Here is a 17,476-nt window from a genome sequence, read left to right as displayed (position 1 = left end):
AACAGATTTATGTTGGGTTGTCATACAATAAAAATATGTCTAGGGTAATGTTTTGGATTTAACTTTAAACATCAATGCAAGAGTTGCATGTGAGGGGACGTGCATATATTTTATTTGAAAGCATGCGTGAACCGTGTGGGCTTGGGTGAGTGTTGATGGGACATTTGCGTCAGAGCATACAAGATGTAGTGTTTCTGGGCAGAAGAGGAATGTTGTTTTACCCATGGTGTTTGCTTTGAAATGCTTTCAGATGACCTCTCAATCATGATCTGAGAAGTGTGAAAAACAGTTGAGCAAACACACACTTTTTCACCGACTTGATGAGTCATAGATAAATGCAGTGAGCAGGTGACTGTAATAAATGCAGTTTGGTAAAGAGGAGACACGCAGCTTAAATTTGGTATATTCCAGTGTTGAAGTGCAGCTCATCGGTCATGTTTTTATGCAGGTAATGGTCTGCATTTAATCTTGTAAATTTCCTGTTGGCCAATTTGTTAAACCTATAGGCAACAGTTTACGATGCATCACTATGTGTCTAAGTTGCTCACACTAAAACAAATACACTGACAGAATTATTAGTCCAAGCTCTCAAATCTAATGGAGCATTTTTTTTAAATGAGTGACATATTAGGGAGTTTAATTAAATGGTGGCAAAGGTTGTGCTAACACCAAATGAAAAGGATACTGTATTTTTTTTTCTTGAATGGTCCTATAAAGCTGTTTCTTTTTTCTTTCATTCTTTCCCTCTCAGTATTTATTATTAAGCAGTGGGATTGTTTTGTATAGTCTCCTTATTGCTTTTACAGTTCTATGCTTTTTAGAATTTAGCCCCCACAATGCGGTTAAGGGACTGAACTTTGACAAATAAATCAGTCTCCCAGTCTCACCCTACCACACTCACGAGGTAAGCGCTCTGGTATGTAAGGGAGGAAATCAGGAAAAGGGAGGTGCAGGCGAGGATTTGGATGGCCTATATGTGGACGTACAGTATGAATGTGTTTGTGTGTGTGTTGGGTTGAGACTGAGGCATATATGGATTGGTAGGGGACATGGAAAAGGTTACTTTAGAGGAAAAAGTCAGTGGTACATGGCTGTGAAAGACTCGCAAGGCTTGCAAAATGCAGACATGTTTTTTACAAAACAGCAGTGTAATGGATTCAGTACAATTTTTAAAAAAACTATATGTTCAAGAAAAATAAATGACAGTTTAATTCCCAAATGAACTGTAAACATTTAGTCTAAGATCCTCATAGATGTGACATTTGACGGTAAAAATAGGTTTTCAACACACAGTCAATATGTGATCATACAGTATAAGAGAGCTGGACTGAGTGAGCCCTCCCCTTTGGCATTCAGATAGGAAGTACCCAACAGTCCCAAATAGCCGAAATCCCATTAACTACTACTGAGAAATAAACATCATTCTATTTGTCAGAATAACCATTCTTGCTCTGCCACCTCCTTGTCAACACGTTCTTGCTAATCCTAATTTTTTTCATAATATTTTTGGTATAGCACAAGTTATTAGAGTTATTATCTGGCCAATTTGATGCCTTAATAATGGTGTGTGGTCTTCTTACAAGCTCACTCCTAATTGGAGTAAGCGGCTGCCATAAGAATATAGACTCGGACCGACTCTGACCCATCACTGCTTATTGATGATTTCTGGTTCCAACATGACGGCGGCATTATCATGAAAAAATGGCGACTGAATATACTTAATTTTTTGTTGGAACTGGAAGTAAGTCATTTTCTATGTGTGACATCACACTCACTTGCTCCAGTTCTCGTATACAATCAATGTACGTCATCTACCCCAGATTTTTTTAAATAAAAAAAATGCTTTTGTCTTTGAACATATATTACAATTAAAATGAAAAAACAAGAATTAGGAAAAAGTGGCATTTTTTTGACATTTTAGTACTTATGGGAAAAAGGAAAAGTAGCCAAGTTTGATCCTGCTTAAACTATACTGCCAGCCCACCTTTATTAACTTCTCTTTTACTTCATTCTCTTTCTGTAGAGATAAAACATATTAGCATTTTCTCCAGATGATATCTGCTTTAGTTTGTTCTGAAACTCTGAGCAGTAATATCAGCCCTAATGTGTCCCTGCCTGCCTAAAATCTTAGGATTAAGTTCCACCCAAATGTTCATTAGAAGAGCTAAGGAAGAGACAGAGATATGAAGAAGGGTATACAAATGTGGATTATATTAAAGGCTGTTCCTTTGTTTAATCTTCATTTACAAATGAAAAAGTCAGCTGAAAAGCTCTGCTTTGAAATTAGACCCCATTTAAAGTTCACAGTTTCCCACATTCTGATTTGGTCGAGTCCCATTGCAACCACAGCTTCCTGCCTGTTAGCAATCCCAGGTCTTTCCTGAAATCATTCTCTTGCTTTTTTCTGCATTTCTCAAAGACACAGGATAAAATCATTTTTGAAGCAAAAATGAAAAAGACAATAAATGCAAAAATTACAGAGATAGATTTAAAAAAAAAAAGTACTTAAGCATATACGTAGAAATGAAGAAAAACAGATTTCTGTTTTGACAGCCAGTAATGAAAGGGATCTGCTTATATTGGAAAGTGACGGCATGAAGCGCTCCAGGTGGAAAAAGAAAATGGAAATGTGAAAAATTACTTATTAGGTTGAGTTTAAGAAACTGGCTATGTGCTGCTCTCTTGCTCTCACTTCATCCTTCTCCAAAGAGCAATTGCAATAAAACAGGATTTCCCCAAAAGAATTGACTTATTTCCATAACTAACAAGCTACAGGTTCTTGCATTTTTCCTCTCACACATACCACAGCCAGATTGCTTCTCATTCCCACTCTGAAAACCCCTATTTGCCTTTGTGTCGGTCAAAACACTTAACTTCATTTTGCACCGATGGCTGGATAGGGGTGTATCAGTTATCAAATGGGACCAGCGTGCCTGTTGGTTTATACACCTGTGCCAGTAGCAGCAATGTTTGTGATAACTGATATGCCCTCATGTCAGGTTTGTTCACCATGGAAATGCCTCTGAGCTCGGAAAACACAGACTTCAAAGAAGTGAGTCCATGATGCAGATTATTCATTCTGTCCCTGAGTGTGGGAATTTTTCATTTTGTTAGAATTGTTGACTACTTATATGAAGGCTATACATTAAAAGTTTTTTAGTCAAGGTGAATTTACCGTCTCGTTAGCTGCATTTCACTGAGCACTGCCACTACTCACAGGAGCTAAAATACACCATCACGATCTTGAGGACTCTGCCAACAAATGTTTGTCCACATGTCGGGGCAGCTTGTAGTTTTTTTTTAATGTAAATACGCAAGTTGGATGTAGAATTAAAATGTGGTGAGTTTTAGCAGTGGCTTACATTCAGGGTTGTTGATTTTCCTGTGCCCTACCTAGTTTGTCAGTGTCAGCTTCTCTGTAGGATTTGTACATTGGCGCTCATTTGTTGAGCTAGTAATCTAACTCAATGGATGAGGGTAAAAAAAAAACAATTGTAGATACAGGCCTTTTTCAAGTTATGTTAGGATTGTTAACAGTTAGTGTTTGTTTTATTTGTTCTTAGTTACACTTTAACCCTTGTGCTATCCTACGCACTTTACCATTGGGAGTTGGGTCATCTAGACCCACTAGACAGTGCTCTGAACCTTTTTTCTTCAATGATTTGTGATCTTCACTGGTGTCCATGGATTACATGAAATCTTTTCACCTTTATCCACCTTTGTCAAGGTAGGAAGAACATGTCAGTGCAAGGATGGGGTCATCTAAGATAGCACAAGGGTTAAAGTGCAAGAATTAGGAATTTTCTTTAGAACATGTGGGGAGGATGTCCCCTAAGTTAATTTTACTCTTCTTAATTCTGTGAAAACTTTTTAAAAAATTGTTTTTGAACGCCACAAGGTTTTACAGATCTAAAGTCACACATTTTTATGAATTCTTCCAGGCACTTACATTTTTTTACAAGGTAAATCCTCAATCCCTGCAAAAAAACAACTAATTTCTTCTTGCATTTAAGAAAAACCAAAAGCAAGGGATTTAGATTCAAAGTATGAAAATAAACTGAATTGAAAGAGAAAATTAGAAGTTATTTTTCAAATGCACTTTGTAGTTATACCGCTGCACCAAAAATTCACTTGATGTTTTTGTCAGCTTTTGTATCTTGAGTCAATCCTTAGAGCATATTGAGCCAACATTTGATTTCTTAAACTGTGTCTGATTTCCATCCATAATCCTTAACAACTAAAAAATTATAAGGTGCAGGACTATATAGTGCTTACTACTTTTTTCTTTTTTCTCTTAAACAGCAAATATGATGTAGCCAATTTCCGGAAATAAAAACCTAATAAACGTGAACATTTCACAAAGACTATTTATGAATCCACTGAGTTCAGAAGATGAAAGCTGGGATGGTTTAGTAAGAATAAATGTATGTACTTTTTTCTCATTAAAAAATCATTTTAAACTCAATACATTGTGTTCTCTATTCGCCAATCTCGTGAACATTGATGTAGACTGGTTTTTCGCAGAGACTTCTGAGAAATTTCTAGGGCACTGGATTTTGGAATTGTAGATTTGGATTCAAGACAATTCAAGATTTGGATTTGTTGATTAGTGCACTAAGTATTAAGTGGTAATGGAATTCAGACACAACTTTAATCTCCAGTTTAGAAGTCAACAAACTTCTATTGACTAACTTAAACCACAAATAAAATGCTTTCAAGTTAAGGTGTTTAGCACTTGTGTCATTTTTTAGAGACTGTTGTTAACTGTTATTTTGAAATCTGAGGATGCACTTTATTTTAGACCGAATAAGCTCTGTTTTAGTGCAAGTAATGCGTCTTTTCGTCTTTGGCTTTGTTTATTTAATTGTTGCAGTTGATGAGCGTATTCTTGAGAGATTCAAAGAATGTACTTTTTTTTTCTACACGACTGTTTATTTGTGCACAAGTGTGTGCATCTGTATGCAGTAAATTGAGTAAATGAGAAAGAACAGGTCTTAGTATAAACTTAAAGGCACACAAATAAAATCAGTTTGTTAATACACAGTTCAGTTCTGTAATAAGCACCTGTGCAATAGACAGTGTTGACAGCAGATTTATTACCAATCCGTGTGCGCATTTCTGTCACCGTGTAAAGTGTTTATTTATTCTTTAACGACTTGTGCCTTCATGAGTGTGTGTTATCCAACTGTGGGCCAGCACAGTTTTTGAGAATGTGAGCTCAGATGTGGGTCCTTGTGTGCATGAGCAAGCTTGCATCTCTATTTGGCTTATGTTTCTGTGTTTTTCTGTTGAAAGATTTACACTCCGGTGTTTCACCTTCACCTGTCAAGTCTTGTCTTGTCCCATTGCACTGTGTTTCTGAGAGCAGACGCACACTAAGGCTTTGTGTTCTGTCTGATTTACTGCACGTTGGCTCTGCTATTCAAACAGTTGATGAAAATAAATTAAAGAGAACACTGAAGCAAAATAATGTTCTCTTAAGTTCAAGCATTTTAGTTGCAGAACTGCATGTGGTGGTTGCACAAGCAGACCTCTGTCTTTCTATCCACCCATTTTCTATATACCCCCCTCCTCTCTATAAGGGTCATGGGGGGTCTGCTGGTTCTTACAGCAGCTGTCTCTAGATAAAAGCAGGACAGACAGGTCCGCAAACAAAGTCATTCATAAAATCATTACATATATTTACGTTAAAGCGTGTTTCTTTTAATTCAGGAAATATGCTATAAAAAAACGAAAACAAAAAAGCTGTCAACAACAACAATATGTCCCTAGTTTAGTTTTTGCTTTGCTTTTCTTGGGAGGGAAGGCAATCAAAATTAAAATGTGAAGCACCTTAGTTAATAATTAAACTCTAAAAAATACATATATTTGAATTTAATTCCACTTATAAGGACTGAGTTGATGATCAATTGCTTGTTTTAGTGCCATTTGTTCTTATTCTATGACTTATGGACATTCAAATGCATTTGTGCAGCTACTGCCCCCTATAGGGGAGGATATGAAATCTGAAATGGCAAGGCCCTGTGCAATATTTCATGCGGCATGCCTAATGTACCATTTTGTTTAGTTTATTTGGTTTTCCAAAATGTTCTTCATGTTGCACGTTTGCCTGATAAGCCTAAAAAAAATAAACTAAGTGTTCTTTCATTTCATTTCATGCTACAATGTATGAAATACTATTGAAATACATATGATGCCAGTTAATTCTAAATTCTCCATACTTTATTTTATTTTATTTGTTTTAAACATTTCAAGCAACTTGTTTTTTACTTTTTTGTTTTATTTGTTTCTGTCCGAAGGCAAATCAAGTCTCCAAATATCCAAAAGCAGATGGTTCCATGTGAGATGAGGAAAGATGTTCTGGTAGACGGACACCCCCACTCGTTATCACAGGTTTGAATGCCTTTTTGTTTGTTTTTTTGGACACCTTTCCATTTTTTCAACAAGTTGAGGTCTTTAGATATTTAGGCTTAAGATAAACTGATCTTCTTCTCAGCAGTTTTTTTTAAATGTTTTTTCCTCTCTTTTGCTTTTCTTTTCTATACATGCAATCCCACTGAAAGTTATTTCTCCTCTTCTTGTAACTCTCTTCATGCATAGATGTTGGGACAATTTTCCATTTCCTTCATCCTAAACCTAATGAAAAAAAATGAACCAAGTTTAGTCAAACATATTTCTTTACTATTGTGTGTATTTTTTCACATAACACTGGCGGATATGTGATTTTATCTTTGTCAGTTTTCTGTTTTTTTATATTCCTAGTGTAGGGATACTTGAATGCATTCTGGCTTACTAACCTGTGACAGAGTGTCTAAGTAAAAACAAACAAACAAAAAAAGAGTTCAATCTTTTTCTAAGGAGGGATGTCTTTGAATATTACCAGGTACAACCTCAAATTATTTTGGAAATAGTGCATTAAAAGAGCAGCTTTTAAAGGCTTTAGAATTGGAAGTGCAGAGGAATTATGACATAGTCATGCTCTAAAATTGTTTGGTTTAATATTTCAACTATGCCTTTTATATATTATAAAATATTGACCAAAGGAAACATGATTGATGGAGTGGAAATAATTCTTCAAGCTCAAGTTCCAGTTTATTGTCATTTATTCAGGATATTCTACCCGCCTGTTTTCTTTCATGCAGTTCTGTTTAAGTATGCCTCAGTTCTGGTAATAACTGGAATGAATTATTATGTTTCTGATTGAATCTCATTTTTTGTTCACTGCATCAACACCGTTTTTTAGTGCAATAATTTCATTTAGCTAAATGTGGGTTAAACAATGTTTTTAACTGAGATTTCAATCTTATCTTGGATGTGACATCCTATTGTGCTGCAAAGATCATTTTTGAACCTTATTTATTCCATAAACCAGGGGGCAAAAAACAATAATAAAGTAAAAAAAAAACAATTATGACAACATTTTAGAATGGTGTCAAACATATGCACACCACTGGTAATGGTTATTTTGACAAAAATATATCAATGTATTTAGCTGAAACTGTTTTTGAAAATGAATCTACAATGTTATATATCGAAAAGTTAGTGAAGCAACCAATGAAATTCATGGACACTAAAGTATTTTTTTTAAACAGCTGCTGTTATTTTATTGACTGAGTCACAGTTCTTGTCAAAGTATATTTTGGAGTCCTGTTAAAAGAGGAAAGAATTTAACAGCCTGCAAGTTGTATGTCAAAAAATCAGTCTATGTTAGCTTATATATAGTAAATTGCCCTCATTGTACCTGTTCAGTTGGCCACCCTCTGAGCACAAATCATTTGAAATAAATCTACATCAAGGTTTATCTCACTTTTTCACTATGACACGACTTGATCAACATGGCCTTTTCTGCACATATATTTTTTTGTATATAAATCTATCTATCTATCTATCTATCTATCTATCTATCTATCTATCTATCTATCTATCTATCTATCTATCTATCTATCTATCTATCTATCTATCTATCTATCTATCTATCTATCTATCTATCTATCTATCTATCTATCTATCTATCTATCTATCTATCTATCTATCTATCTATCTATCTATCTATCTATCTATCTATCTATCTATCTATCTATCTATCTATCTATCTATCTATCTATCTATCTATCTATCTATCTATAAATATATAAATATGGAAAGACGGAAATTTACTAGATGTGAGAACAAGGTTCTGTTAGAATGCTACTACTCAAGTAATCCCACCCAGAAGGGTTACATGCAGAGAATGTGGAATGAATGGATTTTTCGAAAACCCACAATTAAGGCTAACTGCCAAACAACTGGTCGCCCAATGCTCTAACATCCACAAACGGCAACTCCTATCACAACTTGAGATTGAAGCGATTCAATACAATACCAAGGGAGAGCCAGAACAGCAGGTCAGAGAGGACGCTATACCACATTCCCACTCTGAGCTTGGGTACACAGCCCCAACAGCTACAGATTTGCTGAGGGAGGCAGCAACTGACCTGAAAGACAAGATCATGTCTAGAATGACCACTAGGCAACCTCGACACCAGCTACAACGGTTAGGTGATGTACCGCCTGAAAGTCTTCTGGAAACTGAATGAAGCATTGAGGGCAATTCCTACCACAACAGTGACAGAAACCAATGAACTGGTTTACATTTCAGCAGCAGTGATCCTTGAGATGCTTGGCTATAAGAGCAACCATGGAAGAAAACAATACCCACCATGGAAGCAACGGTTAGAGGCCAAAATCAAGGCAACTCGGAAGGATGTGAATAAGCTGACAGAGGCTCAAAGAGCCCTGGCCTGGGTGGCGGATTTGGTTGCCCGGGGGGCGGTTGTTCCCTGCCTGCTCCCGTGTGGCATCGGGGGGGTTCCGGCTGCCGCTGCTGCTGCGGCGGGGGTCTTGGTGTGGGGATGGCTGGGCACTCTCCTTCTTTCTTTACACATTCCTCCATCCATTTTAGAAGAACATAAACACTCTCCTGAGCGCAGGTGTTAGCTCACCTTTGCACTAATAGTTTGCGTGATAGAATGAATGAAATATTTCACACTAGTTGGCTTTAAGGCACAAGTATGCGTGTGTGAACACTATCTGTTTTGTGTACATGTTGACATGTGGACATTTTTGCAGCTAGCAGGTGTGTTGATAACATTTGAGTGTGTGTGTGGACAGGCCCCGCCCTTTTTGTACTACATTTGAATCTTACCGTAATGATAAACAACCAGTAAACTTGTTGCTTTATGCTGCTTCATTGTCTTATCCCCCCTCCCCTCCTATTATTACCCTCCTAACCCCCCCCCCCTCTCTAACATCCCTTATTTCCTTTTCCGTCCGGTCCAACACCAAAGATTTTCAAATATGGTTGAAATTAATAAAGTTTGGCCTCAATTACAAAAGGGGTTTCTTCAGACATACCTTTGGTTTGTCTGAAGATGAATAACCCCTATTGTTAAAGTAAAATATGTCCAACACAAGAGGCCCTCAGCTCTCATCTGTCTGCCTAGCTGTTGGACAGGACAAGTTAAAAAAAAAAAAAAAAGAGAAAGCAAGTACTTAAGAGATACAGCCAGATGCCCATACCTGAAGCACTGGAAACTGCCAAACAAAGGCTCTTAGCCTTGAGCAGCCGCCTAAAGAGGTACACAAGAGACAATGAAACCAGACGAATAAACAGGCTGTTCGCAACTCAGCCTGTGAAAGTGTACGCTCAGTGGCAGGGTCAGAACAGCCGAGCAGACCCACCAAGGCTGTAAACTGAACAGTACTGGAAAAACATATGGGAGAAAGAGACAGCACATAACAGCAATGCCCAGTGGCTGGTCTCTCTGAGAAAAGAACATAGCAACCTCCCTGAACAGAATCCAGTAGCCATCACAGTGGCAGACATCCAAGAAAGAGTCTTAGGTATGAAGAACTGGACAGCACCGGGCCCTGACATGATACATGCCTACTGGCTAAAGAAACTGACCGCACTCCACGAGAGTCTGGCAGCACAAATGAACCAGCTGCTAAGAGATGGGACTCACCCCGAATGGCTAACGAAGGGCGAACGATCCTAATCCAGAAGGATACCTCAAAAGATGCAGTCCCGTCCATCTACCTGCTAATAACCTGTCTGTCCACAACATGGAAGCTCATGTCAGGCATCATTGCAACCAAGATAAATAGGCACATGGATCAATACATGAGCAACACACAGAAGGGCATTGGTAGAGACTCCAGAAGACCCAAACACCAACTCCTGGTTCACAGAACAGTCGCTCAAGACTGCAGGTCATGACACACCAACCTGTGCACAGCCTGGATTGATTACAAGAAAGCCTATGACTCAATGCCACACACGTGGATCACTGAATGCTTGGAGCTGTACAACATCTACAAGACTCTAAGAGTCTTCATAGGAAACTCAATGAAGCTGTGGAAAACCACCCTTGAAGCAAATGAGAAGCCACTTCCACAAGTGTCCATCAAATGTGGGATATACCAAGGTGACGCTCTGTCCCCACAGCTGTTCTGCATAGGTCTGAACCCCCTCAGCCAAATAATCAACAAGACTGGCTATGGATACCGACTCAGAAATGGGGCCAACATCAGTCACTTCCTCTACATGGTTGACATCAAGCTATATGCTAAGAGCGAGCGTGACATTGACTCCCTGATCCACACCAACAGGATCTACAGTACTGACATTGGGATGTCATTCGGGCTCGAGAAATGCAACCGGATGGTGAGAAAGAGAGGCAAGGTAGTCCACACAGGAGGGGTCTCACTCCCAGAGGGAACAATAGCAGACATTGAGGACAGCTACAAGTACCTTGGAATTCCGCAGGCAAATGGCAACCTGGAGCAGGCAACAAGGAAAGCTGCAACAGCTAAATACCTCCAACGAGTAAGGCAAATCCTGAGAAGCCAGCTCAATGGCAAAAAAAAAACCCGGGCAATAAAGAGCTACGCACTGCCAGTTATCATATACCCTGCAGGAATAATAAGATGGCCAAATGAAGAGATACAGACCACGGATGTTAAGACACGAAAACTCCTCACCATGCATAGAGGGTTCCATCCCAAATCCAGCACCCTGAGACTGTACGCTAGCCGCAAGGAAGGAGGCCGAGGACTAGTGAGCGTGGAAGCCACTATCCAAGATGAAACATCCAAGATGCATGAATACATCAAGCTCAACGCCCCAACTGACAGTGTGCTCAGTGAATGTCTCAGGCAATGGAGGGCAGAAGATACAGTGCTGGAGGACAGATCCTCATGGGAGGGCAAACCCCTGCATGGGATGTACCACCGGACCATAACTGAAGTGGCTGATATCAAGAAGTCCTACCAATGGCTAGAAAGGGCTGGCCTACAGGACAGCACTGAAGCGCACATCCTGGCAGCTCAGGAACAAGCCCTGAGCACCAGAGCAATAGAGGCTCAGATCTACTACACCAGACAAGACCCAAGGTGTAGGCTGTGCAAAGAGGTGCCTGAAACAATCCAGCACATAACTGCAGGGTGTAAGATGCTGGCAGGGAAAGCATACATTGAGCGCCACAATCAAGTGGCTGGAATAATATACAGGAACGTGTGCAGAATATGAACTGGAAACCCCAAGGTCAAAATGGGAAACACCTTCGGAGGTGGTAGAGAATGAGAGGACAGAGATCCTGTGGGACTTCCAGATCCAGACTGATAGGATGGTAATGGCGAACCAACCAGACATTGTAGTGGTGGATAAAGAACAGAGGAAAGCCGTTATGGTGGATGTGGCAGTGCCAAGCGATGAGAACATAAGGAAGAAGGAACATGAGAAACTGGAGAAATACCAGGGACTCAGAGAAGAACTGGAGAAAGCATGGAAAGTGAAGGTGACAGTGGTGCCTGTGGTAATCTGAGCACTCGGGGCAGTAACCCCCAAGCTGGAGGAGTGGCTACAACAGATACCTGGAAAGACCTCAGACCTCTCAGTCTAGAAAAGCGCAGTGCCAGGAACAGCTAAGATACTGCGCAGGACCCTCAAGCTCCCAGGCCTCTGGTAGAGGACCCGAGCTTGGAGGAGAAACCACCCGCGGAGGGTTAGAGGGGCGTTTTTTTATTTTTTTATAAAGGCAAATGAACACTATAGAGTTAATGAATCAAGGTAATGAAAAGTCAAAATCCTTGAGAACTTCTCTCACCTGAATTTCAATTTAACCTGTAAAAACGAATTTTTTTTCTTAATATCCCATTAAAAGAAGTATATATCGAGAAGCCCTTCATTTCAATTGTAACTGCAATGACTTATAAATGACATAAAATATATTCAAATGAACTCTTAACTGCTGTTTTCTGGCAAAACGGTAGAATAACAGCAAAGTGGTAAACAAGAGTGAACAGCCTGAGCAGAAAAGGAACAATATATAATGGTATGTAGTATAGAGAGGATTTCTGATTGTGTGAGAAAAATGCATTTATATATCAAACAGAGTTTGGACTGTAACATTTAGACTGAATTAGACAAATCGAGGACGTCTAAAGATGTTGCTTCATCAAGACTGGTCTGCTAAAAAATGCAAGCAATTGTCTCTTGTGATCACCACAAATAAAGTTTTGAATGAAAGTCGGTCAGGCGTTGGCAAATGCAATAATCTTTATTCTGAAATGTGAAATTGTTAAGCAAAGTGGAAACTTACTGTTGTTGCTGCTGTTTATACAGTGAGGCATGTTTTTTGGACTCAGGAAAGGCAAAGACCGAATTGAAACTTTTTTCTCTGATTAAATCAGAGTGGAATTGCATTTGTTGAGAGAATGACACTGCATACCAGAAAGAAAAAGCAAAAGAAAAACCATCTATCTGGGGCCAGTTTTGCTGCATTTTAGCCAGTACCGCTTGACCTCAAAAACTGATAAATGCATTCCAGCTCATAAAAGCACATTCTTTAGGTGAATGTTCAGACTTTTGTCAATGTGGTATCCTGAAAACACACCATTATACCAAAAATAAAAAATCATTATGAGTGAATACTTTCATGTTATTGTTGAGGACCCTGAGGAGAGCAGTTCATGAGAAGAATCCCAACAAGATTCCTGAGATGAAGCTGTTCTGCATGAGAGAATGGGCCTAAATTGCTGCAAGCTGCTGTGGAGGACTGAATTACTGGATGATTTGGTGTCGAGTGTTAGTCTACAAGGGGTCACACCAAATAGTGGAAAGACAAGTTCACACTTTATGCTTTGCCGTTGTTGTCTATTTTATTTAGTTGTGTTTTTTTCTGCCTGTACTTTTGAAAACTTCTGCTAAAATCTGTTTTTCACTTTTGGCCATAATATGCAGAAACTTAAACCCTAGAAACGTTTCAGTAACACTGCAATCCTGATTCTGTAATGTAAAAAACAGAAGAACCCAATTTAAATTAAAAACAGCCTGACAAAAAAAAATGTTTTCAAGAAATGCAACAAGAGGCTTTATCCAGTGATTTGCTAAAATATTCTGCACCCCTTGTTCCTCTCGCTCTACTTTCCTTTATCTCTGGGTCCATCAGGAACAGACCACGCTCAAAGGGTAAATCCACACAAACAATCTCTCTCCGTCGTTCTAGGACAGTTTATGTGGGATGGAGAGATACCATCTTCCAACGCCATTGTCTCCATCTCGCAATGCTGCATTTGACAAAACAGAAAAAACACTTCGGAAGCACTTACCTCAGGTTTTCACACGTGCCTTTGTTTTAAAAAATAAATAAAGAAATAAATTGTATTGGCTTAAAAAGGCTGCATGGCTAAATGTAAGAACACACTCAGTGATACATTAAAAGAAAAAAGTCTTCTGGTATTAAACCTATTTGAATTTTTTTCTTAAAATGTTGGTCTTTCATGTTCAAGTCTAGAGTTTATGCGGGGTTAAATATTTGAAGCTGAGGGTACATTGTGCCCAGTTGCTGAATAAAAAAAAAGCATTCTCATACCCTTTGCTCATTTATTTAGGTGGTTATAATCCTTCCATCAGACTAGAAAGAGCCAGAGCCATTCTAATCCTTTCCTGGGGCTTTAAGTGATGATTGCTGCTGCTGAAGCAATTATCTTTCCTTTCCTTTTTGCTTTCTATGTCTGCATCTCTCTTGCGCCCCTTTTTACCACATTTGTATGTTTTCTTCAAATTCATTCATTTTTTCTGGTTTCTATTCAAGCTCATCCATATGCACAGGCACAGAGGTTTGCACCACACACGTGAACATGCAGCCTTTCTGGTTATGTTGCACAGAGGGGTCCACCAAGGAAAGCCACCTCTCAGTGGGGTGTAAAAGAGTAACACTTCTGTCTGTTATCTGAGGTCAGACCACTAGTTGTTGATTCTAGTGCATCAAATTACTGCCCGTCTGTCACATTCAATTACAGTTTTAGAATGGTGATACACAGTATGTTTCTGTGTGAGTTTGTCACTTCCTTCCAGCTGTTATGCTAAGAAGGTGAGCAACAAGCATCCACTTGTTACTTTTCAGCATATTTTCCTCGCATTTAGAGGTAATCCTGTCTCCATAGTTCTTGTCTTTATCGCTGAATTACTCTGCAGATTTGTCTCTTTTAGCACTGATCTGATAATTGCACCATCCAAACAGTATTCTTCATTTCTGTGGAATTTGGAGGCAAGCGATAAGCCAGTCGCACACAGCCTGCGTGATCCAGGCGCTGTCTCTTCAAAGGTCTTTCACTACAGCTGGGGAATCCATCATTGTTATCTTATGAGACCGCTCTTCCTATTCTTAAAACGCCTTTTTAAAGCACTATTAGACCAAGGAACATTCATGTTGCAGCTCAATTACTCTTTTCATGCGTTTAAAGCCACCAACTTTATGTTAAGTTATAAAACTTGTGCCATTTTCTAGGACTTTACATGTTGTTCAATTGCTTGGTTTTCCCCTGGACACCGTTCAATATTTCCTTGCCTGTTCAGCAAGAGAAGTGTGAACGTGTGAAAGTGGAAGTCAGTCAACGCTTTCAGATTCAAAGAAAAAGTTGAAAAAAAGAGGAAAAACACAGGAAATCAGGAGGTTTATTTTTCCTGTCTACTGTTTTCTTTCACAGTTCCATCAACTGGTGTGGAGACAGATCACTTTCTTTTTCTCACCGTAGGTGTCAGAGAGGCCACACACAAATCCAGCTCAAAAATGCGTACAACCTGCACCACATGCCCTCTCGGAAATTTGCACACTCACAGGGATATCAACTTGGATGTCTTATTCCTTATAAACTCTGTCATTTTCACCTATCACATCTTTTTCTTTTCAGATAAATCTTGCATCTTCTTTCATTCTTTTATATGTTTTTTTTTAGTTTGAGCAAAAGCATTAAGTGAAACTTCTCAAACTGAAACTGCCAAGAAACCTGTGGACAATCATTTGGTCTTAATAAACTTCTACTAATAAAAATCTTCCTTCTCTTGGCTATTTTTGCTTTTTTCTTCGAAATCATCCCTTTTTTCTCCCCCACCTAGCCTCTACTTTTCGCTTCCCAGGGTGCCATGCGAGACACGGCACACCGTATCATGGAGCTGGAGAAGGCACTGAGGGAGAGCATGAACACAGCTGCACACAGGGAGGCTCTCTGGGCACAGGAAGAGGCTGAACGTGTTCAGGCGCAGAGACAGGTTTACATGATGTTTCACATGCTAACCCAGGACCCAAACTAGCAACCGCACTCGTTATTCACACAGAGATACTGCATCTTTCACCTGAAAGTCCGATCAGCTCATCAAGGATCAAGAGAAGATGTGAAGAACTAAACTGCACCTTCATGTGGCTGCAAATAGAACTGCACTCACATTGATGTCAGAGAGAGAAGTATCTTGGCTACAGGACACTGACCCCAAATTATGATTTGTTCTCTGTCTTTATTCCCAACTTTCTGTCTATTTTCATGTATTGACCAGTTTACCAAAGTCTTGATCTCTGCTGGCCAGACTGCATCTATAACAGAAATGTGTGTGTCAGCAGAGGTGTGTCTGCGGTGGGAAAGAGAAAGAGGGCGATGAGGCGTGCTTCCTCCTTGTGTGAGCTTGCATTTGAATGAGAATGACCTTGCATTACTTATGACTGCCACAAGTAATATGAAAGCATTGGAACAAGGCAGTGCTATGGCCGCACTGCTTTTAGCAAAGTGTAGTTGAAAGATGAAGAGAGGGGACGGGTAGACAGGAGGGCCAAGAATCAAAAGGTCAAATTCAGTTTAGAAAATTCCGAGGGAGCCAATGTTAACTGTGGTTTTTTTTTCTCCCCTTTCTGTTCTTTTCTCTCAAGTTACATTTAGCATGGATACCATGTTTAGCAAACACAATTCTGATCCGCTGAGATCTTAGAAACAAAAGTATATTTATCTCTGTGGTACCTATCCCATGCATGAGAGTGAGGTTTGGTCACAAATAAAGCCTCTCTTGATGTGACACATTCAGACTTGTTGACCCAAAAGCTTTAGTCCACTTACTTTTATTTTAAGTCTTTCCAGACTCTATGCTGAGAGTCATAATGAGCCAGGATGCAGTCACACATGTGAACATGTCATGAGCATGTCAAAGTGACGGTGTTGACAGAAGGTCCTGTATGGTCCTGTCACATGGTCTAATGTGTGTTGGAAGAGAAAGAATTAAACAAATCAACCACATAAGAAGGCAGTAGGCCAGTCATCATCATCCAGCTCAACAGCTGTCAGTCAGCGTTCAAGCAAAAAGCTTTGGAGAGAATAGATAAAGGGATAGTTCTGTCTGAAGGATCACCTGACTCTGGCAGCACTACAAAACAGCCAGCCAAACTCCTGTTCTCACACCCCTCCTTTTAGTCTTTCCCTAATTTTCTTCTTTCTTCTCTCTCTGTCCCGGAGTAATCAGTCTCATGACGCATAATGCGCTAAAAGTCTTCTATCAGCCTGACCTGCTGAAATGGAGCACGGTTAATGCCCTGGGTCACTTTTCTTCACACCCTGTTCTTTAAAGCTCTAACTCCATCACTGCCTCTCTCTGCTTCTTTTTTTTCTCTCCCAAAATCACTTCTGCTGTCGTTCTCAGCTCCTTTGCGTTTGGCTTCTTAAGTCTTAAGCAATTATCTTTGCACTTCCTTTCTTTCCAGGTTTGTTTCTTTTTCCTGTGGTGTTTGAACTGGGCCTTTGAACCAATAACACGATGCAAATGGACAAGAGGGATTTGGTCCTTACTCCTGAGCCTTGAATCAGCTTATCAGCCGAAAAGGCTTTGGGGCAGTCTAAGGGAACCTTATTCTAACTAGGGGGCTTTGCCTTGAAGTTGAGCTAAATTAGCACGCACAGGCTCTTTGCTAAGCTGATTACGTTTCTAATTTCGCTAAAATGCATTGTATTCCCTATTAATGATGTGATTGTGAAGTGAAGGCTAACCTGGACTTATTAGGGATTTTAGAAAGGGGGAGGCTTGATAGACATGTGCGATAGGTGGAGATGTGTGAATGTTGCTTTTCCTATAAAGTTGCATCAAATTCAGCTGGGAACATGACATCAAACATAAAGC

General features: G+C 39.5%; 1 protein-coding gene across 4 annotated transcripts in view; it reads left to right on the top strand.

Annotated features, from left to right (window-relative positions):
* LOC101160317 (ERC protein 2) overlaps positions 1-17,476 on the top strand; it is a 179,710-nt gene that overhangs the window by 67,497 nt on the left and 94,737 nt on the right. For all 4 annotated transcript variants that reach the window (XM_023956647.1, XM_011477368.2, XM_020704703.1 and 1 more), the window contains one exon: positions 6,300-6,393. In XM_023956647.1, the coding sequence (XP_023812415.1) occupies positions 6,300-6,393 (94 nt within the window). The remainder of the gene's footprint in view (positions 1-6,299; positions 6,394-17,476) is intronic.

The sequence above is a fragment of the Oryzias latipes genome, chromosome 7 (assembly GCF_002234675.1).
Source record: "Oryzias latipes chromosome 7, ASM223467v1".
Classification (NCBI taxonomy): Eukaryota; Metazoa; Chordata; class Actinopteri; order Beloniformes; family Adrianichthyidae; genus Oryzias; species Oryzias latipes.
This window is presented reverse-complemented; position numbering and strand designations above follow the sequence as displayed.